The 27067-nt window shown below is 45.1% G+C and overlaps 1 protein-coding gene across 2 annotated transcripts in view; it reads left to right on the forward strand.

Annotated features, from left to right (window-relative positions):
• Window positions 1–27067, forward strand: part of LOC132833735 (endothelin-converting enzyme 1-like) — a 317482-nt gene that overhangs the window by 79434 nt on the left and 210981 nt on the right. The window contains exon 1 of one of the 2 annotated variants that reach the window (XM_060852255.1): window positions 7163–7224. The exons of the other annotated variant lie outside the window; for it this stretch is intronic. Coding sequence (XP_060708238.1) covers window positions 7213–7224 — 12 coding nt within the window. The 5' untranslated portion in view covers window positions 7163–7212. Of the gene's footprint in view, window positions 1–7162; window positions 7225–27067 lie in introns of those variants that run through there. 2 annotated transcript variants of the gene reach the window in all.

A 27067-nucleotide genomic window follows, 5' to 3' on the forward strand; every position in this document is an offset into this window, starting at 1 on the left:
TTGGGATGAAACCCCTAGCCACACGTTATCGTGTTCTGGACTGTCATACAGTCGCACTTAGCACAGTGTTAACACTGAATATCTCAGAATCATACAGACCCTTCAGTCCAACTCATCCATGCTAACCAGATATCCTAAATTAATCTAGCCCCATTTGCCAGCATTTGGCCAATATCCCTCTAAACACTCCCTATTCATGTACTCATCCAAATGTATTTAAATATTATGATTGTATTAGCCTCAATCACTTCCCCCAGCAGCTCATTCCATACACACACCACCCTCTGTGTGAAAATGTTGTCCCATAGGTCCTCCTGTGCTCTCTAGTTTTGGACTGTCCCACCGTGAGAAAAAATCTTCATCTATTCACCCTATCCATACCCCTCATGACTTTATAAAACTCTATAATGTCTCCCCTCAGCCTCTAACACTCCAGGGAAAATAACCCCTATATATTCATTTGGTGGGCGGCATGGTGGCACAGTGGTTAGCACTGAGACCCGGGTTCAATTCCCACCTCCGGCAACTGTCTGTGTGGAGTTTGCACATTCTCCTGGTGTTTGCGTGGGTTTCCTTCGGGTGCTCTGGTTTCCTCCCACAGTCCAAAAGTGTGCAAGTTAGGTGAATTGGCCATGCCAAATTGCCCATAGCATTAGATGGTACATGTAGGGGAATGGGTCTGGGTGGGTTGTTCTTCAGAGGGTCGGTGTGGACTTGTTGGGTTGAAGGGCCTGTTTCCACACTAAAAAAAAATTCAGCCTCTCCATATAGCTCAAACCCTCCAACCCAGGAAACATCCAATAAAGCTGGTTAAATGATGACCATACAATGACTTTTCCTGAAGAAGGGCTTATGCCCGAAACGTCGATTCTCCTGCTCCTTGGATGCTGCCTGACCTGCTGTATTTTTCCAGCAACACATTTTTCAGCTCTGATCTCCAGCATCTGCAGTCCTCACTTTCTCCACCAGACAATGACTGTCAATTATTGTTAACAATCCATCTGGTTCACTATGTCCTTCATGGTAGAAAATCTACCATCCTTACCAAGTCTGGTCTACATGTGACTCCAGACCCACAGTGATGTATTTGGCTCTTAATAGCCAATGAGCACTAAAGCAATACCCATAAACCATGAACAGACATTTTAAAAATGAAAAACTGACAATATCCTGCCCCTGAAAATATTACTGTAACAGTCTTCCTCTCTAAACCCCATTCTTACTCCATGCAATCACTTAACACTCTGAGGAGAAGGTCAGAGAGTAACTGACCAATTGGATTGGTCTTAACAGCGCCACCAGGACCAGTGGTCACCACTGGAACTTCATCTCATTCCTGAAGAGGGGGAACTATGAGGCAGAAGGCAGGTTTGTTAAATGGAGGATGGGAGCTTCTCACTGGCATTACGACAGGATGCCCCAGGGATGAGGGGGCACCGAAATGCACAGTCCAGGCAGGAGGGAGGGGTGGGGGGAGGTGGGGAGGCATCACTTATTGAAAATGGGACTCATGATGAAGGGTTACCCCTTTCTCCCGGGCAGCATCTTGCATATTGCTAACCTCCTGCTGGCTGACAAAGTACAGCCAGTCACGAAGAGGCAGTTAAGTGGCCATATGCTGGTCAATGTTAGGGCCTCGACTGATGCCAGAATAGGAAAAGCCAACTGAGTCTCACCAACTGCTTTTTCAATCCCAGTCAGGTCAGGCCAGTGAAGTAAATGGTTAAAAAGGCAGTTGAAGAATTTTACTTGTAGGGGACAGTGCAAATTCAGCTGCTTGTACCAGTGTGGGACTGGCCATTACTTCAATCAATCGAGCTCGAATTTGATGTATTATTGTCGCATGTGCCTAGGTACAGTGGAAAGTTTTGTTTTGTGTGCAGTACAGACAGATCATACCAGACAAACTGCATTAAGGAGATAGAACAGAGCGAGGAATATAGCATTGTGGCTGCAGAGAAGTTGCACAGACAGTGAGATCAACATTAAATTTAATATTTGAGAGTCTATTAACCAGCAGGGAGAGAAGATGTTCTTAACTCTATTGGCACATGTTTCTGGGATTATTTCCAGGATATTTAAACAAGGCTGAATTGTTCAATACTTTGATTTAACTAGGAGTCTTCAGAGAGCAGCAGTTGGAAAATGTAAATGACTGGATGTGAAGGTTCATGACACAAACAGAGTTTAACATCGAGTTTGCATTCATTTAATTTTCGAGCAATGAGTTCTGTCCCTGTGGCTTTTCCTTACGGTTTTGGCCAATCATAAGGGCTTTTTTTTCTGTTTTCATTCACAAAATAAAAGTGTCACTGGCCAAGTTAGCATTTTTTACCTATCCCTAATGGCCCAGAGGGCAGGTGAGAGTCAACTACATTGTTGTGGCTCTGGAGTCATGTGTAGGCCAGGCCTGGTAGAGACAGCAGTTTCCTTCCCTAAAGGACTACCATTAATTGGTTGAAAAACAATTGGCGATGGATTCACAGCCATCCCAGGATTCTTAATATCAGATTTTTATTGAATTCAAATTCCACCATCTACCATGGCACATTTCAGCACCCAGAACAATTCCTGCATTTCCAGGTGAATACCAACAGGCCATCACCTCCTCTTTCGTTCTCCAGTTGGGGAACCTTGCAGAAATTCACCCCCAAACTAGCTGCTTCTTCTTCAAACCAGGAAAGATGGTCCCGAGTCTAGAAGATGACACTATGTTCTTGGATTTTAAAGGGAAGAGGGCTGTTGATAATGGGGCAATATTTTGTGAGGATTTCTTTATCATGAAGATTAATACCATTTGAATCAGCGATAATTCTCCCATTTCAGGTGCTTTCCCTCTCAACCCTTTTTAAGTGTTTCATGGCCCTTTCTCCTTTACAAAGCCAAACTTTCACCCAATCGTAGTTTCAAAGTGTTGTCTCATCTCCAGCCTCACTTTCTGGTGCTAAATCCTCCTGCCAATTCCATATGTATCTCTCTCTCCACTCCTGCAGCAAGACTGAGACAGCACTTATTAATCTCGCAGATGACGTGCTACGTGGCTATGATGAAGGTATATTTTCCTCCCTGTCCTTCTCACCCTGTCTGCAGCCTTTGACTGGGTTAACCACATCCTCTGTTAGCTAGCACAGTGCAACTGTGCAGGCCTGGTGCTGTTTATGGAGTCATATGGCAGAGAAACAGACCCTTCAGTCTAATCAGTCCATGTTGACCATAATCCCAAACTAAAGTAGTGCCCACCTGCCTGCACTTGGCCATATCTGTCCAAACCTTTCCTATTCATGTACTTATCCAAATGTCTTTTAAACATTGTAACTGTCCTCGCCCCCACCATTTCCTCTAAAAGTTCATTCCACACATGAATCACTCCCTGTGTACAAAAAGTTGTTCCTCGTCCTTTTTCAGTTTTTCTCCTCTCACCTTAAAAATGTGCCCCCTTGTCTTGAAAAAGGAAAAAGACACCTGCCAGTCACCTTATCCATACCCCTCATGGTTTTAAAAACCTCTATCAGGTCACCCCTTAACCTCCACTGAAAAAATTGCCAGCCTTTCCTTATAATTCAAATCCTCCATATTTGGCAACATCCTAATAAATCTTTTCTGAACCTTCTCTTATCAATCTGTTCAGGAATATTATTACACACCTCCAGTGCGGGTGGGACTTGAACCTGGCTCAGAGGTAGGGATGCTACCATCGCACCACAAGACCGTTTCAGGTTCCATTCCAATTCCATTTTAGTGTCTCTCAGATGTGGTAGCAGTACAGATTGTCCTTGTATCAAGAAACTCATGAGACATTGGTCTTTGAGGTTGAAGGTGAGAGATGGATGTACTTACAGGCAAAGCAGATGATTGCAAAAACAGGAATCTAGGGCAGTGCCATGACTGGGGGTCAAGCTGATCCCTAGATGTAAACTCAGTTGGCTAAAGGATCACTTCTGAGCTGCATGACTCCATGATACAGGTGGAGGCATGGAACCTGTGAATGATCCTCAACCTGCACTCACTCGTAACTGGAGAACTGAACTGAACTGAGCTGAGCCCTGCTTTGATGGGAAGGGCGCACACCCACACACACACACACACACACTCACACACAACAAGTACCCTTCGTGGACATCAACCCAGTACTCAGAGCCTGCACCGTGGTTTATCAGGGAATTCTGGAGGGCAGACTAAATCTGACCCTGACTCTGACCATAGCCATTATCCAACAAGTCAGGGTGTTGCTGATACATCCTGTCTCCTGGAAGCTATCAAGCATGTTCATTCCAGCACTGGGGATGCTGCACAGTGATCCCAGTGAGTTTGCAAAGCTAGAGACAACACAGCACTCCCACATTGTAAACAGGAAAAGTTCTTTCCTATTATTTACATCAAGAAGTGTTACCTCATCTTGTTTTTACTCTCGCTATCTCTTTATTTGCATTTTCTCTCTTTGTCTTTCTCTTTTTCCTTCTTTCCCTCTTTCAGCCTCTCTTTTTTTCTTTCTCTCTTCCTTCTCTTTCTTGCTTGCTTTCTCTTTTTCTCTCTCTATCCTCTCTTTCTTGCTTTCTCTTCCTTTCTTTCATTGTTTCTCTTTTCTTTCCTTCTCTCTCTCTCTCTTCATTTCACCTTATTTGTTCCTCTCTCTTTCTCCCTTTCCCTCTATCTTTCTCTCTCTCTCTTTCACACTTGTGCTTTCTCACTCTATCAGCATCATCATTCTCACTGGCTCTCCTTCAGTTCAGATCGGATGGAGTGTATCAGTGGAGTGTGCAACCCTTTGGCTGAGACACTCAACCATGATCCCACTAACTGTGGTGCAATTTTGTGTGGCTATCACAGATCCCCATAGCCTTAGCTTAAGAAACAAGAGAAGAACAAACTGTTTTCCTGGGGACAGAGTCAAAATTTCTAACTCAACCAACTGTTTATGCACCTCAGTGCAGTATGTTGGAACTTGCTGTGTACTAACATTTACTGGGCTGTCTGACTAGATGCTGAACTTTTACAAAAGGATATGTTAGCGAGTTTTGAGAAGATTTGTAGCTCAGGTTGAGGTTCTGGATGTAGGTTTGTTCGCTGAGCTGGAAGGCTTGTTTTCAAACAATTCATCACCCTACTAGGTGACATCATCAGTGAGCCTCTCGTGAAGCACTGGTGGTATGGCCTGCTTTTTATTTATGTGTTTAGGTCTCCTTGGGTTGGTGACATCATTTTCTGTGGTGATGTCATTTCCTATTCCGTTTCTCAGGGGGTGGTAAATGGGATCCAAGACAATGCATTTGTTGATAGAGTTCCGGTTGGAATGCCATGCTTCTCGGAATTCTCATGCGTGTCTCTGTTTGGCTTGTCCTAGGATGGATGTGTTGTCCCAGTCAAAGTGGTGTCCTTCCTCATCCGTATGTAAGGATACTAGTGAGTGTGGGTCATGTCGTTTTGTGGCTAGTTGATGTTCATGTATCCTGGTAGCTAGTCTTCTGCCTGTTTGTCCAATGGAGTGTTTGTTGCAGTTCTTGCAAGGTATTTTGTAAATGACAGTTTTGCTTGTTGCCTGTAAATGATCTTTCAAGTTCATAAGCTGCTGTTTTAGTGTGTTGGTGGGTTTGTGGGCTACCATGATGCCAAGGGGTCTGAGTAGTCTGGCAGTCATTTCTGAGGAGTTTTTAATGTAGGGGAGAGCAGCTAGGGTTTCTGGATATGTTTTGTCTGCTTATTTGGGTTTGTTGTTGAGAAATCGGCGGACTGTGTTCATTGGATACCTGTTCTTTTGGAATACACTGTATAGATGATTTTCTTCTGCTCTGCGTAGTTCCTCTGTGCTGCAGTATGTGGTAGCGCATTGAAATAATGTTCTAATGCAGCTTTGTTTGTAGATGTTGGGATGATTGCTTCTGTAGTTCAGTATTTGGCCCGTATGTGTTGTTTTCCTGTAGACACTGGTTTGAAGTTTTCCCATTGGCTTTTAGGTAAAAACAAGGACTGCAGATGCTGGAAACCAGATTCTAGGTTAGAGTAGTGCTGGAAAAGCACAGCAGATAAGGCAGCATCCAAGGAGCAGGCAGATCGATGTTTAAGGCAAAAGCCTATTCCTGATGAAGGGCTTTTGCCCGAAACATCGATTTTCCTGCTCCTCGGATACTGCCTGAACTACTGTGCTTTTCCAGCACCACTCTAACTCATTGGCTTTTAGCTCTACTACGAAGTCTAGGAATGTCAGCTTGTTGTTGTTTTCCTCCTCTTTAGTCAACTTTATGCCAGTAAGGGTATTATTGATGGTCTTGAAGGTTTCCTCTAACATGTTTAGTTTAGTGATGACAAAGGCGTTATCCACGTAGTGGACCCAAATTTTGGGGTGGATGCTTGGCAGAGCTGTTTGTTCGAGTCTCTACATTACTGCCTCTGCTCAGAACCCTGACGTCAGAGATTCCATGGATGTTCTGTTGGTTTGTCTGTAGGTTTTATTGTTGCAGGTGAAGTGGGTGGTAAGGCATAGGCCCACCATCTTGACGATACTGTCCTTGCTGATGAAGTTGGTGGTGTTTGGTGTATGTGTCTTTGGGTCTTCTAATAATGTAGTCAGTGTTTCCTTAGCCAGGTTGATGTTGATGGATGTGAACAGGGCTGTTTCATCCTCTTCTTTCTTGATGTCTTTGATGGTCTTCAGGAATTCTTGGAACGAATTCAGGAAACACTGACTACACTATTAGTAGACCCAAAGACACATACACCAAACACCACCAACTTCATCAGCAATGACAGTATCATCAAGATGGTGGGCCTATGCCTTACCACCCACTTCACCTGCAACAACAAAACCTACTGTCAAACCAATGGAACACCCATGGGATCTCCGATGTCAGGGCTCTGAGCAGAGGCAGGAATGTAGAGACTCCAACAAACAGCTCTGCCAACCATCCAACCCAAACTTTGGGTCCGCCTGTTGGTGACACCTTTGTCATCATTAAACGATGCTGAAACTCAGACTCTCCACAACACAACCTCCAGCACCGAAGTGGTTAATGCAAATGCAATAGCCCCGCCTCCCCTGGAATGGGATTGGTGAATGCCGTGCCATGATCCCCGCCCGCAGCCGTGCCCCTGACCTTGCCATTGGTGGAAGGGCGCTGTCAATCGGGGGAATGGGCGTTTCGGTGCTGCCTCACGTTGTGCAATAGCAGGGAGAGGCTCCTTTAACACAGACAGGAACGGTACAGCAGAGCACGGCGTATGGTCAACATGGTAGGGAAAGGGTTTTTTAATTGGGGTGGGGAAGAGAGGAGTTGTGTTTTATGGATGTTTTGTGAAGAATATATTTTTCTGTCTGTGTTGATCGTGTGAAATTAGATACAGACAGGAGAGTGCAGCCAATTCCCACCTTGACTCCCTTTCACGCTGTGTGTCCCCCTCCCTGGTAACTGCTGCTTTGATTCTAACGCAGGAGAATGAAGTTTAATGATTGCCAGTGAACTGCTGGAGCTAATTGTTGACTTTTGCTGAGCGTAAACGAGTCTAGTTGCTGTACATAGTACAGTTTCACTTCTCTGTGAATTTTCATCTGTTCACTTTCTGCAGCAGCTCCTCTGGCACGCGTGGGGTGAGCGGCTAGCTTTCATTCCCCCTTGTTTTCGGTTTTGCATTTGTTTGTAACTCCCAGTCCACTGCAGCAACCTCCTCCTCTCCTCCCGCCCCATACATTTCGGTAATTATTTGTCTCACTCTCCCCTCTTGATGTGCCCCTGTGTGGCCCACAGCCCAGGTTCGAGGAAACGCTTTTGGGGGAGTCTGGTGAAGTGACGGGGAGGAACACAGTTTGATTGCCAGATTTCCCGTTTGATGAGTGAAGTTATAATTCATTTCCTTTTCATACTGAGATAAAAGGAGCACCGCACTGACTGAGTTTTCAAAAGAATCTAGGAGGTCGTGAAAGGCAAGACGCGTCCAAGCATATCTTTCTGTTATATCCTCCAGTGGAAACAGCTGCATTGGAAATGTGTAGCAGCTCCTGCTGTTAAACAGAGAGCACCCAAAGCCAGCAGACGTTTGAGAAAGTGACAGGGGAGAATGGCTGTCCAATGTGACGGCTGGACCTCTGTGCACATCAGGTTATTCAATCCCTCTCTCATCCGTCTAGAATTGATGCTCCTCAGAATGAAACTTGGTGAAATTCTTCTCCTTCTTCTCAGTGTCAATCCATCGCTCAGCTCCTGCTTTTCTGGAGTTGTTTTGTTTTGGAAACAAGTGTGTTGTGGTGTCATTGAGCATGGTGGCAGTTGTTGTGGGTGCATCAGTGACACCCTTTACACCCTCTATACCCTCCTCGCTGTAGGAGGGTTCCAGCTCCATTCACCCCCATCTCTGCCACCTCTGATGAAGCAACTTTCCGCACCAACATTCCTGATGGAACTCATTTTGCCTCAACCTCCACTGTGTCCATCCCATTTCCTGAACCTCTCATCTCACCCCTACCCCTGCAGCCCCCCCCCCCCCCCCCCCCAAGAAAGATGATTTGAATCCTGTTGACCTCCCTTTCCAGTAAAAAATGAGGTCTGCAGATGCTGGAGATCACAGCTGAAAATGTGTTGCTGGTCAAAGCACAGCAGGCCAGGCAGCATCTCAGGAATAGGGAATTCGACGTTTCAAGCATAAGCCCTTCATCAGGATTCCTGATGAAGGGCTTATGCTCGAAACGTTGAATTCCCTATTCCTGAGATACTGCCTGGCCTGCTGTGCTTTGACCTCCCTTTCCAGCCAATCAGTCTCCGTATTCAGTGGACCATCCACCATCAAAGCCACTGTGAAGTCACCACCAAACACATTTTGTCTTCTGCCTGCGGAAATGACTGTTCCCTTTGGGACACTCCAGTCACTGACCTTTTAACTTTATTTCTTCAATTTTCTCATTTAAATCTAAGATTTTGTACTTGGGGTAAATTTGTACCTAAGATGGTGATGGGGCAGCACAGTGGCTCAGTGGTTAGCACTGCTGCCTCACACGACCAGGGACCCGGGTTCGATTCCAGCCTCTGGCAACTATCTGTGTGGAGTTTGCACATTCTCCCTGTGTCTGCGTGGGTTTCCTTCGGGTGCTCCGGTTTCCTCCCACAGTCTAAGGGTGTCCGGCTCAGGTGAATTGGCCATGCTAAATTGCCCATAGCATTAGGTGCATTAGCCAGAGGGAAATGGGTCTGGGTGGATTACTCTTTGGAGGGTCGGTGTGGACTGGTTGGGCCGAAGGGCCTGTTTCCACACTGAGGAGAATCTAATCAATTGGCGACTTTGTGCACTTTTTGCTGTATTTTGCTGTCCTTGACTATATGTGATAATAACTGAGCTGAAAATGTGTTGCTGGAAAAGCGCAGCAGGTCAGGCAGCATCCAAGGAACAGGAAATTCGACGTTTCGGGCATAAGCCCTTCATCAGGATTCCTGATTCCTGATGAAGGGCTTATGCCCGAAACGTCAAATTTCCTGTTCCTTGGATGCTGCCTGACCTGCTGCGCTTTTCCAGCAACACATTTTCAGCTCTGATCTCCAGCATCTGCAGACCTCACTTTCTCCTCCTATATGTGATAATAAACCTAATTCCAATTCCTGAAGGTGAAACAGTGGCATAGAGCTATTCCCTTTTCGCGTGTTACCCAGGGAGCTTGGCTAAAGCTCTGGGAACGTGGGTTCAAATCCCACCACAGTAAATAGTGAAATTCCATTCATAAATCTGGAATTCAGAGCAGGTTTAGCGGTAGCTGCTGTCCAAAGTTGTTTTCATAATAAAAAAAGGTTCACTGATGCCTTTTTTTTGGCGAAGGCAATCTCCAGCCTTACTTGGTCTGGTTTGCAGACCTACGACAACGTGGCTGATTCGACACCATTCTTTAAATGCCACCCAGTGCAAGGGGCAGTTAGGGATGGATAATAAATGTTTCCTTAGCCAGCCACACCCACCTCCCAGGATTGGACATGGCGGGACAAAAAAATTAATCAGTTCTAACATTTAAACCCCCTCTCACCGTTTGCTAGCAAGCAGTTCTGGGTGGCAGCATGTCCCAGATTGAGGCTGATTGAAACTCCAGGCCAGGGCTAGGTCCAGGGAAGGCTCACTTTAAAATCTAGACTTTCTCCTTTTGTTTTGGATAAGCCCCTTTAAGATCTGGCCAGTTGTCCTTTTGTTTTTGGCTCTGTTTGTTTTTAAAATTCTGGTTTTGTGTTTGAAGCTGGTATTTTGAGAGTGGTGACTTTATACGCCTTTCACTGTACTCATGCGTTCTTGACAATAAAATCTCAGTTCTAATTCCAATTCCTGACTCCTCACCTGCCACAGTTTTGAATGCCCCAAGGTAAGCAATACCTTTCCATGCTGTTCTTTCAGGTTGGGTGACTGTATTCACTCCCCATGATGCAGTCTACTGTAGAGAGCAGACACCAACCGTATATTGGAGGACTTCTTTGTGAAAGCACCTCCATTCAGCCCATGACCCAGGGCTCCTGACCCCTTGTACATCTATTATCCATATTGATACCTTGGTACTACCAGGACTACAGCCTGCCTGCAGCTTCCTGCAGTCTTTGAGTGAGGCACAAAGTCAGTTCAAGGGACAGCTCATGCCCTTTCAACCAGCTACACTACAGCCAGCCCTGTGGACTCATTCAACCTTTGTCTCCACCCGCCCCCCCCCACCACCCCCCCATTGTATTTGATTTTCTTTTGCTTGCTTTGGCAGTTTCTCTCTTTAAACTTTTGGTTGGCATTCTCTATATTCTTGCATTCATTCATGGGATGTGGGCATCACTGGCTGGCAAGCAATTATTGCCAGTCCTTAGACCATCTTGAGAAGATGGTGGTGAGCTGTCATCTGGCACTGCTGCAGTCCACCTCCTGCAGTTTGACCCACAATACCCTTAGGGAGGGGAATTCCAGGATTTTGGCCCAGTGACAATGGAAATGATATGTTGGGAAGTCAGGATGGCAAGTGGCCTGGAGGGGAACTTGGAAATGGTGGTGTTCTCATGTATCGGATGCCCTTGGCCTCTCTGTGGTCAATGCTGGAAGGTGTTGTCGAAGGGTCTTTGGTGAATTTCTGCAGAGCATCCTGTAGGTAGCACACACTGCTGCTACTGAGCGTCAGTGATGGAGGGAGTGGATGCTTGTGGATGTGGTGTCAATCAGGTAGGCTGCTTTGTCATAGAAAGCAAGTGGGGAGCATTCTAGCACAGTTGACTTGTGTCTTGTAGATGATGGACAGGTTTTGGGGAGTCAGGAGGTGGGTTACTTGTCATAGTATTCCTAACCTCTGACCCCCTTTTATAGCTACTGTACTTGTGTGATGACTCCAGTTTAGTTTCTGGTCAATTACAACCCCAGAATGTTGATAATGGGGGAGTTAGTGAGGGTAATGCCTTTGAATGTCAAGGTTCAGTGGTTAGATTCATCCTTGGACATGGTCATTTTCAAGCACTATTTGGCACCAATATGTTACCACTTTTCAGCACCAGCCTGGATGTGGTCCAGATCTTGTTGAACATTGACCACTTCAATATCTGAGGGGTTGCGAATGGTGCTGAACCTTGTGCAATCATCAGTGAACATTCCCAGTTCTGACCTTATGATGGAGGGAAGGTCATTGAAGCAGCTGAAGATGACTGGGCCTCGGACTCTACCCTGAGGAACACCTGCAGAGATGTCCTGGAATTGAGATGACTGACCTCCAACAACCACAACCATCTTCCTAAGTGTCAGATATGATTCCAAACGGCAGTAGTCACCAATACCCATTGATGAAAATGTGTTGCTGGTTAAAGCACAGCAGGTTAGGCAGCATCCTAGGAACAGGAAATTTGACGTTTCGGGCCAGAGCCCTTCATCAGGAATGAGGAGAGTGTGCCAGGCAGGCTAAGATAAAAGGTAGGGAGGAGGGACTTGGGGGAGGGGCGATGAAGATGTGATAGGTGGAAGGAGGTCAAGGTGAGGGTGATGGGGCGGAGAGGTCAGGAAGAAGATTGCAGGTTAGGAGGGCGGTGCTGAGTTGAGGGAACCGACTGAGACAAGGTGGGGGGAGGGGAAATGAAACTGGAGAAATCTGAGTTCATTCCTTGTGGTTGGAGGGTTCCCAGGCGGAAGATGAGGCGCTCTTCCTCCAACCGTTGTGTTGTTATGTTCTGCCGATGGAGGAGTCCAAGGACCTGCATGTCCTCGGTGGAGTGGGAGGGAGAGTTAAAGTGTTGAACCCCAGAGTGGTTGGGTTGGTTGGTCCGGGTGTCCCAGAGGTATTCCCTGAAGCGTTCCGCAAGTAGGCGGCCCGTCTCCCCAATATAGAGGAGGCCACATCGGGTGCAGCGGATGCAATAGATGATGTGTGTGGAGGTGCAGGTGAATTTGTGGCGGATATGGAAGGATCCCTTGGGGCCTTGGAGAGAAGTAAGGGAGGAGGTGTGGGCGCAAGTTTTACATTTCCTGCGGTTGCAGGGGAAGGTGCCGGGAGTGGAGGTTGGGTTGGTGGGGGGTGTGGACCTGACGAGGGAGTCACGAAGGGAGTGGTCTTTGCGGAACGCTGATAGGGGAGGGGAGGGAAATATATCACTGGTGGTGGGGTCCGTTTGGAGTTGGCGGAAATGACGGCGGATGATACGCTGTATACGGAGGTTGGTGGGGTGGTAGGTGAGAACCAGTGGGGTTCTGTCTTGGTGGCGGTTGGAGGAGCGGGGCTCAAGGGCGGAGGAGCGGGAAGTGGAGGAGATGCGGTGGAGGGCATCGTCGATCACGTCTGGGGGGAATCTGCGGTCCTTGAAGAAGGAGGCCATTTGGGCTGTACGGTATTGGAACTGGTCCTCCTGGGAGCAGATGCGGCGGAGACGAAGGAATTGGGAATATGGGATGGCGTTTTTACAGGGGGCAGGGTGGGAGGAGGTGTAATCCACGTAGCTGTGGGAGTCAGTCGGTTTATAGTAGATGTCTGTGTTGAGTCGGTCGCCCAAGATAGAAATGGAAAGGTCTAGGAAGGGGACGGAGGAGTCCGAGACAGTCCAGGTGAATTTGAGGTTGGGATGGAAGTTACCAGGTGAATTTGAGGTCGGGATGGAAGGTTCCAGGTGATTGATTCCAGTTTTGCCAGGGGTTCTTGATGCCATACTTGGTCAAGAGTGGCCTTGATATCAAGAGATATCTCTCACCTCACTTCTGAAATTCAGCTCTTTTGTCCATGATTAAACCAAGGCTGTAATGAGGTCAGGAGCTGAGTGGTCCTGGCGAAACCCAAACTGGGTGTCACAGAGCAGATTATCACTGAGTAGATGTTGCTTGATGATCTAGAGTAGACTGATGGAGCGATAATTAGCTGGGTTAGGTTTGTCCTGCTTTTTGTACATGGGACATAACTGGGCACATATTCCACCATTGTTGGTGAGATGCCAGTGTTGTAATTGTACTGGATCAGCTTGGTTAGGAATGCAGCAAGTTCTGGAGCACAGCTCTCCATTACTATTGCCGGAATACGGTCAGAATACACATCCATTGCAGTCTCCAGTGTCTCCAACCACTTCTTGATATCATGTGGAGTGAATTGGTGTCTGTGATGCTAGGGACCTCTGGAGGAGGCTGATATGGATTATCCACTCAGCACTTCTGGCTGAAGATTGCTGTGAAAGCTTCAGCCTTATCTTTTGCCCTGATGTGCTGGGCCCCTCCATCACTGAGGATGGGGATATTAGTGGATCCTCCTCCAATGAGTTGTTAATTGTCCACCATTTTTCATGACTAGATGTGGCAGGACTGCAGAGCTTAGATCTGATCCATTGATGATGGGATTGTTTAGCGTTCTCTACCACAAGTTGCTTATGCTGTTTGGTGCGCAAGTAGAGCAATTTGGGTGGCTTCACCAGGTTGAAACCTCCTGTTTAGGTGTGGCTGGTGCTGCTCCTGGCATATCCTTTTGTACTCTGTATTGAGGCAGGTTGATCCCCTGACTTGATGGTAATGGTTGAGTGGGGGCTATGCCAGGCCGTGAGGCTACAGATTGTGCTGGAGTACGGTTCTGCTGCTGTCGATGGCCCACAGTGCCTCATGGATGCCCTGTCCTGAGCTGCTGAATCTGTTCCAGGTCTGTCCCATTTAGCACAGTGATAGTGCCACACAACACAATGGAGGTTATTCTCAAAGTGAACAGGGGGTTTTTGGTTACTCTTAACGACACTGTCACCTGCAGCTGGCAGATTGGTCAGGAGGAGGCCAAGTATGCTTTATTCTCTTGTTGGTTCCCTCACCACCTGCTGAAGACCCAGTCTAGCAGCTGTGTCTTTCAGGACCTGACCAGCTCAATCAGTAGTGCTACTGCCGAACCTACCCAGAGGACATTCGATACCCTTGCCACCTTCTGTGTTTCCTCTAACTGGTGTTCTCTGAACGCATTTTTTTTTGTCCTTTATTAGCCCTCACTTGGTTCTGCACCCACAATGCTTTTGCCATTTGAATCTCTCCTGTCTCCTAACTTGTTGAACACCTCCTCCCTTTTCCCCACCCCCTACCCCCACTCCCTTGCTTCAAGTCTGTTGCTTGATGAAAGGTTAACTCTGTTTTACTCTCCATAGATGCTGTCAGCCCTGCTGAGTGGTTCTGATGTCCTCTGTCTTTATTTATGATTTTCAGCATCTGCACTGTTTAACCTCGCAGTGCCTGTGGTCTAACTAAGCATCCCCTACACTCCTGACATTAGGGTGTACTGATGGTGGAAAATGCACCAAAATGAAACTTGGTTGGATTGCAATTGAGCATGTACACTGGATTGTCTTGTTGTTTTCATTGCTCAATTGGAAACTGTAAATAATTCCAATTAGGCTCACTGTGGGAGTTAGTATGATGCTTATCATTAAGTACCTTGCCACCACCTTCAGTACTCACTCCTGTCAGTACTGACGCACATTGGCAGTGTGGACCATCCACAAAATGCACCTTCTAATCCTGCAATCTCTACTGTCTAAAAGGGCAAGGACAGCACGTACACGGGAACACCGTCCCCTGCAAGTTCCTCTCCAAGCCACTCACCATGCTGACTTGGAAATATATCACCGTTCCTTCACTGATGCTGGGTCCAATTCCTGGTACTCTGAGTATACCAACAGCAGGGGGACTGCAGTGGTTCAAGAAAGCAACTCCCCGTTACCTTCCTTAGGGCAATTTGTGATGGACCATAAAGGCTAGCCGGCTAGTGATGCCCTCATCTCATGAGTAATGTAATTAAGGTCATCTCTCCAGTCGCAGAGGATTGGATTAGAAAAGATCCCATTGTTCTTTCAGCATCACTGGGTCAAAGCATGATGGAGTACTTTCTTCAGATGGAGTGTAGTAGTGGCTCACCTAGCATTCTGGTGGGCAATGATGGCTTAACCCACATCCCAAACAGCATTTTAACAAACATTATAATCCTGGCTCTGAAATTATCCAGTTTGTTGAATCAGCTTTTACAACCACTCATTGTAGGATTGTAAATCTTGTATTATGAACAGTTCTGATCTTTGGCCCCTGTTATCTTCTCTCCAGGGAAGAATGTTGTTTTGCATCACAAAGCCATGTTTTGTTATGAACTGAGCGGTGTCAGTCAGCCCCATAGACCTGTAATATTCATGTGTTGTGGTGGCCTCTACTTGATTTTCTGCGCCTGTTTTTAAAATCGCATGATGTGTCTGTTCATGAACAACTGACACATCTGCCTATTTCGCTATTTCTGTTCTGAGCTCCTCTGTTGTGTGAGGGATGGATCTTGGGACGATCAGGATGTAGTAATGTATGAAGAAAACATCAGACACATCCAAGCTAGGAACTTGTAACAACTAGGAGTTGATCACATAACCCTCTTAGCTGCTCCAGCTACTGAGTCACTGGCTTAACTTCCATATCAACTCTGCTTTCTTGCCATATCTCTTAGTTCCCTTTTGTGGTGAAAAAATATTTCTATTATAACTGCCCTCTGAAATGGTTTCACAAGCCATTTAGTTTAGGTTAGTGAGGGTTGGGACTCTAGTGATTTTTACTGAGGTTAGCCAGGCGGATTTCATTGAGTACACATTCCCTGATTGTTCCAGGTCAACAACCCCAATCAGGGAGCCCTGGCTGACAGATATGAGCAGGAGTTTAAGAGACTCTCCTCAGGCTAGGGCCTGGCTCTGAGCTCGCTGGTCAGAGTATGTACTGTGCACGTGGAAGTAAAGGGTGACCTGGTGATGGAATTGGGGCCTCTGTGCAGCTATTCCAGACACAAAGCTAACCCAGCCAATGATGCCCACATCCCATGCGAGAAGTAGGGGCTGAACTCTGCATTTGCGGTTCATGTACAAGGGACCTGAATCTCACTGAATACACGAATGTGCTAATGGCTGTCCATTTCTCAAAAACACCAGTGCTGCTGTTCATGCCAGAGTGGTCAGTTTCACTGTTTCCCTACTCACTTAACTGATTTAAATCCTTTTGCAGTCTCCTTGTCCCCTGTTCAGCTCACATTTCCACTTGTCCCCTCAGCTCACATTTCCACTTGTCCCCTGTTCAGCTCACATTTCCACCAGATTTGTATCGTTAGCAATCTGGATTTACCCCAGTCAGTTAATAACTCCTCAATCCAGGCTAACCTTACCATAAACTCATGAAGCTGATAGCCACACTCTCTCCTGAAGTGTTTTCCAGAAATTCAAGTATTCTATATTCACCGATTTCCTCGGCTTCAAACTTGGACGGATTGGTTAATGGACAGGAATGAGAAAGTAGAGATAACTGGAGCATTTTAAAGTTGGCAGGCTGTGATGACAGCGAGGCCAGGCTCCATGCTGAGGCCTCTGCTACTTTGCAATTCTCTATTAATGTCTCAGAGGAAGAGACAGGTAGTAATGCCTCTAGGTTTACTGATAATACAAAGTTAGGTGGGGTCGTAAGCTGTGAGCAGGATACAAAGAAGCTGTGAAGAGATGTAGATTGTGCACTCACTTGTCCTATGAAGTGGACTACAATGTGGAGAAGTCTGAGGAAGTTAATTTTGGTAATAAGAACATAGGCAATTTTATTTTGAAAAGGTATGAAACTTTCAAATGTTGATGTTCAGAGGAACTTGCAGTATGTTACAAATCCCACAAACAAATTGTTAAATAAAAGAAAACAAATGTAGTGAACAACATGGGGTGGCACAGTGTCTTAGTGTTAAGCACTGTTGCCTCACAGTGCCAGGGACCTAACTGTGTCTGTGTGGAGTTTGCACATTCTCCCCATGTCTGCATGGGTTTCCTCCAGGTGCTCCGGTTTCCTTCCACAATCCAAAGATGTGCAGGTTAGGTGAGTTGGCTGTGATAAATTGCGCATAGTGTCCTAGGATGTTGTTCAGAGGGTTAGTGTGGACTTGATGGGCTGAATGGCCTGCTTCCACACTGTAGGGATTCAGTGATTCACTCCAAATGGACAGGTTACTGAGTTTTCTTTTCATATTTGTTCATGCAGTGTGGCCGTGGCTCCATTTCAGTATTTATTGTCCCAGAGGACAGATAAGAGTCAGTCACCCTGCCTGGATGTAGAGTCACGTGTAGAGTGTGACCAGTTAAGCCCATTCGAGAACCAGCTGGGTTTTACAATGATTGGCAAAAGAGCAGCTACTTGTTACAGATTTCTATTGAATATAAATTTCACCATCAGCCATGATAGAATTTAAATGCCAATCCCCAGAACATTATCCCCTGAGGTTCAGATTACTAGTCCCATGACAATACCATTATGCCAATGCCTCCTTAAGAATCATCCTTTTATAAATTAGAAGCTGCCAAATTAAATTTGATTTAACAGCCAAATGATGCTTCTAAGAACGGGACATTTCACTTTATCATTGATGCCATGAGTCTTCCAGGCTTCCTAGTCTCTCCTTCAGTAGTTTCTCTCTCTCTCTGTCTCTCTCTCTGTCTCTCTCTCATTTCTTGAGTCACGAGGTTACATTTCTCGGAATAGATCTTCATCGACAGTTATTAACAATCTCTCTAGATAAGCAATGAGGGCATTTATTTTTAATCTAATTTCCTAGTCTGCCTTTGACATGCATCCCTCATCACACATTAATTTTATTTATATTTAAGACTCTACTATTAATTTTGTTTAAATTTTAGGACTCTCAATTTTGTATGTGACCACATCTCTCTCAAACCTGACATAAAACTTATCATTGCTTTTCCCCAGAGGACCTTCTACAGTACGAGACACCACTGATTAAGCCTGTTGCAATACTTAATACTAATCTTAGATCGTTCACTCCCTTATATTCTCGCTGTCCTGTTTTCAAAACATGTCTTCAGTACATCTCATAAACTTGATTTGGCTTCTCTCTATGAAGATTAAAATCTCTGTTGATTATTATCTTATTTGTTCCGTAATACTCTGCCCAGTGCTGATTACTGTTAGGAGGCCTATAAACTTACAGTGACTGTCTGCTGTTATTTCTTCCATCTACCCACATTGATTCTGTGCAGTTAAGGTTCTTTCCTAATCCGTTCTACTCCAGTTCTGTTTTCCGTTTTGCTTTTATCTGAAAGCCCAAGTGATCTGGAATACTTGCTTTCGACTTAGTTTCCAATCTTTCTCAAGTCTCAGGAGATAAGAGACACCAATAGCAAGGATTCATATCAAAGGAGTGTTTTAAGTTGCATTCAGATAGTGTGCTTCTGTTGCATTACCTGATGTAGAATGTGTCCCGCTTTCTGTTAATGGGAGTATCCTCAAGTATTTGATCACTAAACCATGGTTTTACTGTGGGTCAGGCAGAGGAGACAGACCCCAACTGCACCTGGAAGGGAAGTTAAAGACCATTAATTTGGCGTTCTGCTCAACTACCTCCTCATCACTATCATAGGCAGTCCTTCACAGATGAGGAGGACTCCCTCCCATTGTCAGGGTGAGTCCCTTGGTGTCGGTACAGACTATTGCAGGCTCTGTTACACTTGAAGCAAAAGGTGTTCGTGGAAAGGGATGGGTGGCACATTTGGTGTGACAGTGCATTCCTTTTGCTGTTTCTTACTGGACTCCATTTAATCCAAGCAGCAAGTCTTCAGATGCTTGATGCCTTGCTGGATGCGGCTCCTCTACACTGGAAGGTCTTGGGTCAGTGATTTCTAGGTCATAGAGATGTAAAGCATGGAAACAGACCCTTCGGTCCAACTCGTCCATGCCAACTAGGTATCCTAACCTAATCTAGTCCCATTCAGCAACACTCACCAGGATTTTACCATTAAGTGTGTAAATCCTGCTAAGATTTGCTTTGTGTCTGTGGGAATGCCACACTTCACCAGTGAGGCCCTGAGGGTGTCCCTGAAATGTCCACCTGGGGCTTGCCTGCCAATTTGGAGTTGGGAGGAGAGCCCCTGCTTGAGGAGCCTCGTGTCGATCATGGGGACGATGTGTCCAGCCCATCGCAGCTGATCCGGGGTGGAGGGGGAGGAGATCAGTGCCTCGATGTTGGCCTGGATGCTGGTGTTGACGCATCTGTCTTCCCAGTAGATTTTACCTTGCACTGGTGGTGTTGCTGGTACTGTTCCTGTCCCTAGTGGTAGACAGTCCATGTCTCCGAGCCTTCTAGGCGGGCAGGAACCATCACAGCCCTGTAAACGATGAGCTTGATGTTGTTGTCCTCACAGTCTTCTGCTCTGGTAGCCAAAGGCTGCATTAGCATACCGGAAGTGGTGCTCTGTTGATAGCTGAACTACCTTGTAGCCATCGGGCTGACTTGACTAACCATGCCTCGCCAGTCACCAGTTATTAAGCTCCCTTCCTGACATAACCAGCTTAATTTTACCAGGTTACTACTCTGCTTAAAAGTGTTAACTCCTCTCTTTCGAAAAAAAATTACCTTTACCTGTATCCTCCCTCTTAATTATTAGTTTAAATCCCTTTTTTATTACCCTAATTATTAAGCTCATGAAGGTACTAGTCCCAGCTTAGTTTAAGGAAACTTTATCCCAGTGAAAGTGCTCTTGGCTCCTTGTCTCCCATTGTCTTCAAGCCATGAATTCAAACCTCTGAACTGGCTCAGTGCTAGCGTTCACATGGTTTGTAAAGTAATCAGAAATGCATGTCCTTTTCTGATGTCTTGCCTTTGATTTTGTAACCTGGCTTCTGAATCTCCCTTAGCAGGTCGTTTCCTACTATTGCTGATGTTGTTGGGCCCCACGTGGACCATTCACCAGGGTTCGGAATTTCAAACAGAGATTGGATTATGTTCAAAACAAGGCTCCATATAAAACGTAGTCAAAGAGTCAGTCTCCCAGTCTCTAGATTTTGAAAGTGAGTTTGACTCATGCTATTTGGCACGGTGACTCAGTGGCTAGCACTGTTGTCTCACAGTGCCAGGAACCCAGATTCAGTCCACCTTCAGGTGACTGTGGAGTTTGCATTTCTCCCCATGTCTGCATGGATTTCCTCCGGGTGCTCTGGTTTCCTCCCATAGTCCAAGGATTGGTCATGCTAAATTACCTATAGTGTCCAGGTTAGATGGATTAGCCATATGGAAATGCAGGGTTACAGGAATGGGGTAGGGGATGGGTCTGGGTGGGATGGTGTGGACCCGGAGTGAATGGCCTGCTTTCAGGGACTAAAACAAAAATTTGCCTATTGAATCCAATGAGTTCTAACAGATCAATAAAGTCATTCATCAGATAGGAATTAGTGGTTAGCACTGCCGCCTCACAGCACCAGTGACCTGGGTTCAATTCCTGCTTCGGGCAACTGTCTGTGTGGAGTTTGCACATTCCCGCAGTGTCTGTGTGGGTTTCCTCCGGGTGCTCCGGTTTCCTCCCCCAGTCCAAGGATGTGCAGGTTAGGTGAATTGGCCATGCTAAATTGCCTGTAATGTTAGGTGAAGGGGTAAATGTAGGGGAATGGATCTGGGTGGGTTGTTCTTCGGAGGGTCGGTGTGGACTTGTTGGGCCGAAGGGCCTGTTTCCACACTGTAAGTAATCTAATCTAATCTAAAAAAAATTCACTGATTGTAATATTTAATTGTACCTCCAATGATTCCAATGTTTCACCTCCACTGCTCTCATTACCAAGTGAGAGTGTGAAACAGAGGTTCATGTTTCAAAAGTACAATCTTCATTCAGCCAAACTCTAGATCAGATTAAATTTTGGGCAAGTTGGCCTTTCCAAGTCAGGCCTTATGTAGCCCTCTTTCTTTTTTTTTAACAATTGAGGTGAGTGGCTTACTTGACCAGTTCAGGGGACATTTCAGATTCTGGATTCAGTGCTTTGGCTCTGGAGTCACTTGCAGCAGATTTCCTTCCCTTGAGCACAGTGGTGATCCAGGTGGGCTAACTTATTTGCCAACCAACTATAATGAGGCTTGGCGGATTACTCAGAATAGTTTTGTTTGATCACTCTTGCTCTGTGATCTCTTATCAGTTGCACAATGTTTATTTATTGAAGATAGAATGTTAAGTGCTTGCAGTTTCTGCAATTGGTACGTTATTGACAGTATTATAGGGTTGCAGTGTTTTAAATTAAGTAGAAACTTAAGACTTCTTTAAAGCTTTCAGACATATCTTAGAGTCATAGAGGTGTACAGCATGGAAACAGACCCTTTGGTCAGTGTGGACGAGTTGGACCGGATGTCATAAATTAATCGAGCCCATTTGCCAGCCCCTCTAAACCTTTACTATTCATATGCCCATCCAGATACCTTTTTAACCTGTTGCTACAGGTTTCATTGCTTCTATATAGAGCATATGGAGAATGAATGGGAATGTTATAAGTTGGCATGGTAGCAGGAAAGAGCCATGGGAACTAGATAGATTAACATGGTCATCACTAGCCAGCACATAGTGCAGCCAAACTGTGTGGAGTGCTGGAGGAAGTGCATATCTTAAATGGAGCCTAATTCAAAACGATGGCATTGAGCATTCCTTCTGTGTTCCTGCTGCTGTACCTCACCCATCCAGGTCAGTGCAGAAGGTTCCATCACACTCCTAACTTGTGCCTATATGAGGGTGGTGGAGAGACACATTTAAAATATGATTATGGTTTTGTTTTCGTTTATGGCTCAAGATTGGTGTGTGAAAAGGTGGCAACGTTACACCCGGTAGACCCTCAAGATCGTAGATTGTGATCAAATCAACAACTTTACGATCATGTTACTGCAAAAGGAAAGTTTAAATATATCCTGAAGCTTTTGAAACTGTAATAATGACTGCTTTTCATGCGCTCAACTTTCAAATGACAAAGCATCTTGGGATTTGTTTTTGAGTATTCCTTGGACATTGGAGAATGTTTATACAACTTTTAAACAAATATAGCATTTGCATGTACTGGGCTGTGGTATCAGTTACACTCTCCTGTCAAAGGCAGTGACTTGCACAAGTCTGACCAGCTCTGGCTATTACAGGTGACACATTGGGGATTTGCAGCTCCCTTGTCAATGAGGCTGTCGTCTCTTGTACACCTGGATTGGAGCCAGATGTGTTTCAATGTTCAGAGAAAGAACTGGGAGCTTGGGCTATGGAGTTGGAGGTTGGATATTTTCATGTTTAACATTGTTGACATTATTTCAATCTCCCTGATCCATGTCTCCTGTTAAAATTGGTGCCGACAAACCCAGTTACTTTCTGTCAAATCTACTAAGGACAACTTCATGAAACACAGGGTTGTCATTGCTTTCCTCAATTTCTTTTTCCCCTCCTTGCTTCTACTTAATAAAATCTCACCTTGGGTGGGAAACAGGAAATGGTTTGTTTAACATTTACAGAATTCCTGAAAATTATAATGAGATGCCACAAGGATCAGTGCTTTGTCGTTTCATCATTTGTATACATGATTTGGATGTGAACATAAGAGGTATGGTTATTAAGTTTGCAGATGACACCAAAATTGGAGGTGTAATGGACAGCGAAGAAGGTTACCTCAGAGTTCAACGGAATCTTGATTAGATGGGCCAATGGGCCGAGGAGTGGCTGATGGAGTTTAATTTAGATAATTCTGAGGTACTGCATTTTGGGCAAATCAGGGCATTATACACATAATAGTGAGGTCTTGGGGACTGTTGCTGAACAAAGAGACCTTGGAGTACAGGTTCATAGTTCCTTGAAAGTGGAGTGGCTAGTAGATAGGATAGTGAAGAAGGCATTTGGTATGCTTTCCTTTATTGGTCAGTGCATTGATTCTAAGAGTTGGGAGGTCATGTTGTGGCTGTATAAGACACTGGTTAGGCTACTTTTGGAATACTGTGTGCAATTCTGGTCTCTCTGCTATAGGAAGGATGTTGTGAAACCTGAAAGAGTTCAGAAAAGATTTACAAAGATGTTGACAGGGTTGGAGGGTTTGAACTACAGGGAGTGGCTAAATAGGCTGGGGCTGTTTTCCCTGGAGTATTGGAGACTGAGGGGCGACCTTTATAGAGATTTATAAAATCATGAGGGATATGGAAAGAGTAAATAGACAAGGTCTTTAGCTTGGCGTAGGGGAGGAAAAACTAGAAGGCATAGGTTTAGGGTGAGACGGGAAAGATTCTTTTTAATTCTAAAGGGCAACTATTTCACGCAGAGAGTGGTGTGTGTATGGAATAAGCTGCCAGGAAAAGTGCTGGAGGCTGGTACAATTACAGCATTTAAAAGGTATTAGGATGGGTATGTGAATAAGAGGGGTTTAGAGGGATATGAGCCATATGCTGACAAATGGGACTAGATTAATTTATGTTATCTGATCGGCATGGATGAATTGGACAGAAGGGTCTGTTTCTTTGCTGTCAAACTCTGACTCCAATAGAGTCCTGCAGCAATGTTTCTCATTAACGTTTGGCTTGTCATTTTTAAGGTTCTGAGGATGAACTCTAATTCATTTCACAACCTCGGGGTGTCTTAAAGTTGTCTACAATTAATGCTGTACTTTTGAATTTCTGTGAACAAAACTGTCTTTCTGTACACCGTGAGCTCCCACATACTTGAATATGACAATGACTACATCCCCAGACACCATGAACTGCCCCCTCTGGGTAGTTGTACCAGATACAGCAATCCTTCTGGTAGTTTCTGTAAACATAAGAGTTAGATGTGAGTGATGTGGTATTTAAAGATTTAACAGATGTTTATTACAGTCCCTGACCTATACACGTATCACAGGCTGTTCAGTGTCTGGGCTAATATTAAGCTGTTCATTTTGAAAGAGTAGCAGGCTCACACAAACATATCATGCTTCAAGTGACCCCAATTAAGGTGCAGTAAGAGACCTTTATACCTTCGGTCATGTGTTACAATATCGTGATGATGTGAGTATATTTCTTAAAGGTACACTGGTATACCAGCTGTGAGACATACAGTTGAAAAACTTAAATATTATTTAGAACTCTCTGGGGGAGCTCATCTGTTTGTTTAGAAGTATTGCTTTTGGATAATTTTGTGAACACTTTACAGGACAAATGGGGAGCCTTGATCTCTGCTGAAAGTTGGTACCTCTGGCCATCACTGAATCACCCAATATCAACATCCTGAGTGGTGGGGGGAGGGTCACCATTAACCAGAAACTCAACTGGACTCACCACATAAACACAGTGGCCACAAGAGCAAGTCAGAGACTTAGAATATTGTGGCGAGTAACTCCCCATCTGATGTTACAAGGCCCGAGTCACCACTGTGATGGAATCCTGCCCACTTGCATGGCTGGCGGCAGCTCCAATAACATTTAAGAAGCTTGACACCATCCAGGATAAAGCAGCCAGCATGATTGGCACTATACCCACAAACATCCACTCTCTCCAATGTAGCAGCAATGTGTACCATCTACAAGATGCACTGCAGAAATTCTCCAAGGCTCCTGAGAGAGTGCCTTCCAAATCCATGACCATTTCTGTCTAGAAGGGTAAAGGCAGCAGATACATGCGAACGTGCAGGCAGTGGTGTTCCCCTGGAAGCGACTCACCATCCTGACTCATTACCTTCCTTCAGTGTCACTGGGTCAAAATCCTGACTTCCTTCCCTTAGGGCATTGTGGGTCTACTGCAGGCTCTTCAAGAATGCAGCTCACCACCTTAAGGGCAACTAGGGATAGGCAGTAAATACTGGCTGGCCAGTGGCACCAGTGTCTCACGAGGTGAATAAATAAATGATGAAGGAGTAGCAGCTCTGAATAAAAACCCACAACCTGAAAACTTAAAATAGGAGACAATAATGATGAGAGTAATAAGTAGTTCCACAGTGTGGAGGTGCTGGGAAAGGTTGGGTGACTGCCAGAGAAAGCGAACTGATCCCCAAGGCATAACAAGCCACAATTGAATTTCAGTTCAGTTCTAATTCAGGTATTAGTACTGCGATTACGCAAATTACCCTGGATATAGCATTATATTTGTACAGTACAAAACGCTCAAAGCACTGCCAGGCATGTTGGCAATAAGGCATGTTCACATTAGGAGCCTGAGTTTTAAACCATATCCAATTCCTGGTTTGTCAAGATAAAGATGAAGGTGATCTTACTGCCCGTAATTTACATTGGACCATTTCTGTAGCATTTTGAATGTAACCTTCATTTTCCTGAGATTTTGGGTTTGTTTACTACTCTCTTCCTGATCCTTCCCATTGGCAATCCAAACCCCACCAGCAGTTTGATTTCTGCTCTTGCTCCCAGGTTTCCAGTGCATCTTTGTTTCCAGGTCTTAGCCTGCCTGGCACACTCTCCTCATTCCTGATGAAGGGCTCTGGCCCGAAACGTCGAATTTCCTGTTCCTTGGATGCTGCCTAACCTGCTGTGCTTTAACCAGCAACACATTTTCAACTCTGATCTCCAGCATCTGCAGACCTCATTTTTTACTCTTCCAATGCATCTCCCAATTGTACTCATTTCTTCCCGAATGTGAATATTGACTTCTGGATTATTTGAAGCCTCATGCTGACTCATTGCCTGCAGCTCACAAATCGGATAGATTAGAGATTCACTAGAGTGGGACAGCAGACTGCTGCGCCTGAATGTCACTGGTTGGTTTTGGTTGTTTATTGTCTAAGGGTGAGCAACTTTGAATTCTTTCTCCTCCAGACCAAATGGATTACTATCCCATAAACACCCTCAGTAATCGCTTCCCAAGCCAAGCTGAGTCACACTTCAGTACATAGCTTCCTACCATCTGCTGCATTCAGTCCTTCCCCATCAGCGTTTTGCGAACTTGTCTGTCTTTCTCAAATCCATTCAGTCACTCCAACAACCTACAAGAGTGATACAGTAATGAGACATCAGTAGAGTAATAAAATTTACAAAATATATTGAAAGAACTGTAACAAACATTATATATGACAAACAGACAGAAAACACTTTGAGTTAGACCCCATCTACCACCCCCTGAGAAAAAGAACAGGAAATGACATCATCACAGGAAATGACATCACCATCCCAAAGAAACCCAAACATATAAATAGAAAGCAGGATTTATCAACTGTGATTCGCCCAGAAGCCCACTGAAATATTGCCCACTGAAATATTACCCACTGAAACATTACCCACTGAAACCTTTCAGCTCAGCAAGAAATCCTACATCCAGAATCTTAACCAGAGCTACAAATCTTCTCAAAACTCACTAAGGCAGAAAACTAGCCAGCAGGATGCATGAACATCAACTAGCCACAAAAAGACTGTCACTAGTACCCTTATATACAGATAAGGACGGACACCACTACAACTGGGACAACATATCCATCCAATGACAAGCCAAACAGACATGCACGAGAATTCCTAGAAGCATGACATTCCAACTGAAACTCTATCAACAAACACATTGCCTTGGATCCCATTTACAAACCCGTGAGAAAAAGAACAGGAAATGACATCATCAGAGGACATGATGCCACCAACCCAAGGAAAACTAAACACACAAATAAAAAGTGGGCTATGCTACCAGTGCTTTGTCCGGAGGCTCACTGATGATGTTACCTAGTATGGTGATGAAATGTCTGAAACCAATCCTTCCAGATCAGTGAGCAAACCTACATCCAGAACAATTGTGTATGTTATTGTGTGCAGTTCAGATTGCTATACTATGGAAAGGATATGATTAAACTAGAAAGAGTGTAGAAAAGACTTACTGGGATGCTACCTGAATTGAAAGGTTTGAGTTATA

This window comes from Hemiscyllium ocellatum, chromosome 37 (assembly GCF_020745735.1).
Source record: "Hemiscyllium ocellatum isolate sHemOce1 chromosome 37, sHemOce1.pat.X.cur, whole genome shotgun sequence".
Taxonomy (NCBI): Eukaryota; Metazoa; Chordata; class Chondrichthyes; order Orectolobiformes; family Hemiscylliidae; genus Hemiscyllium; species Hemiscyllium ocellatum.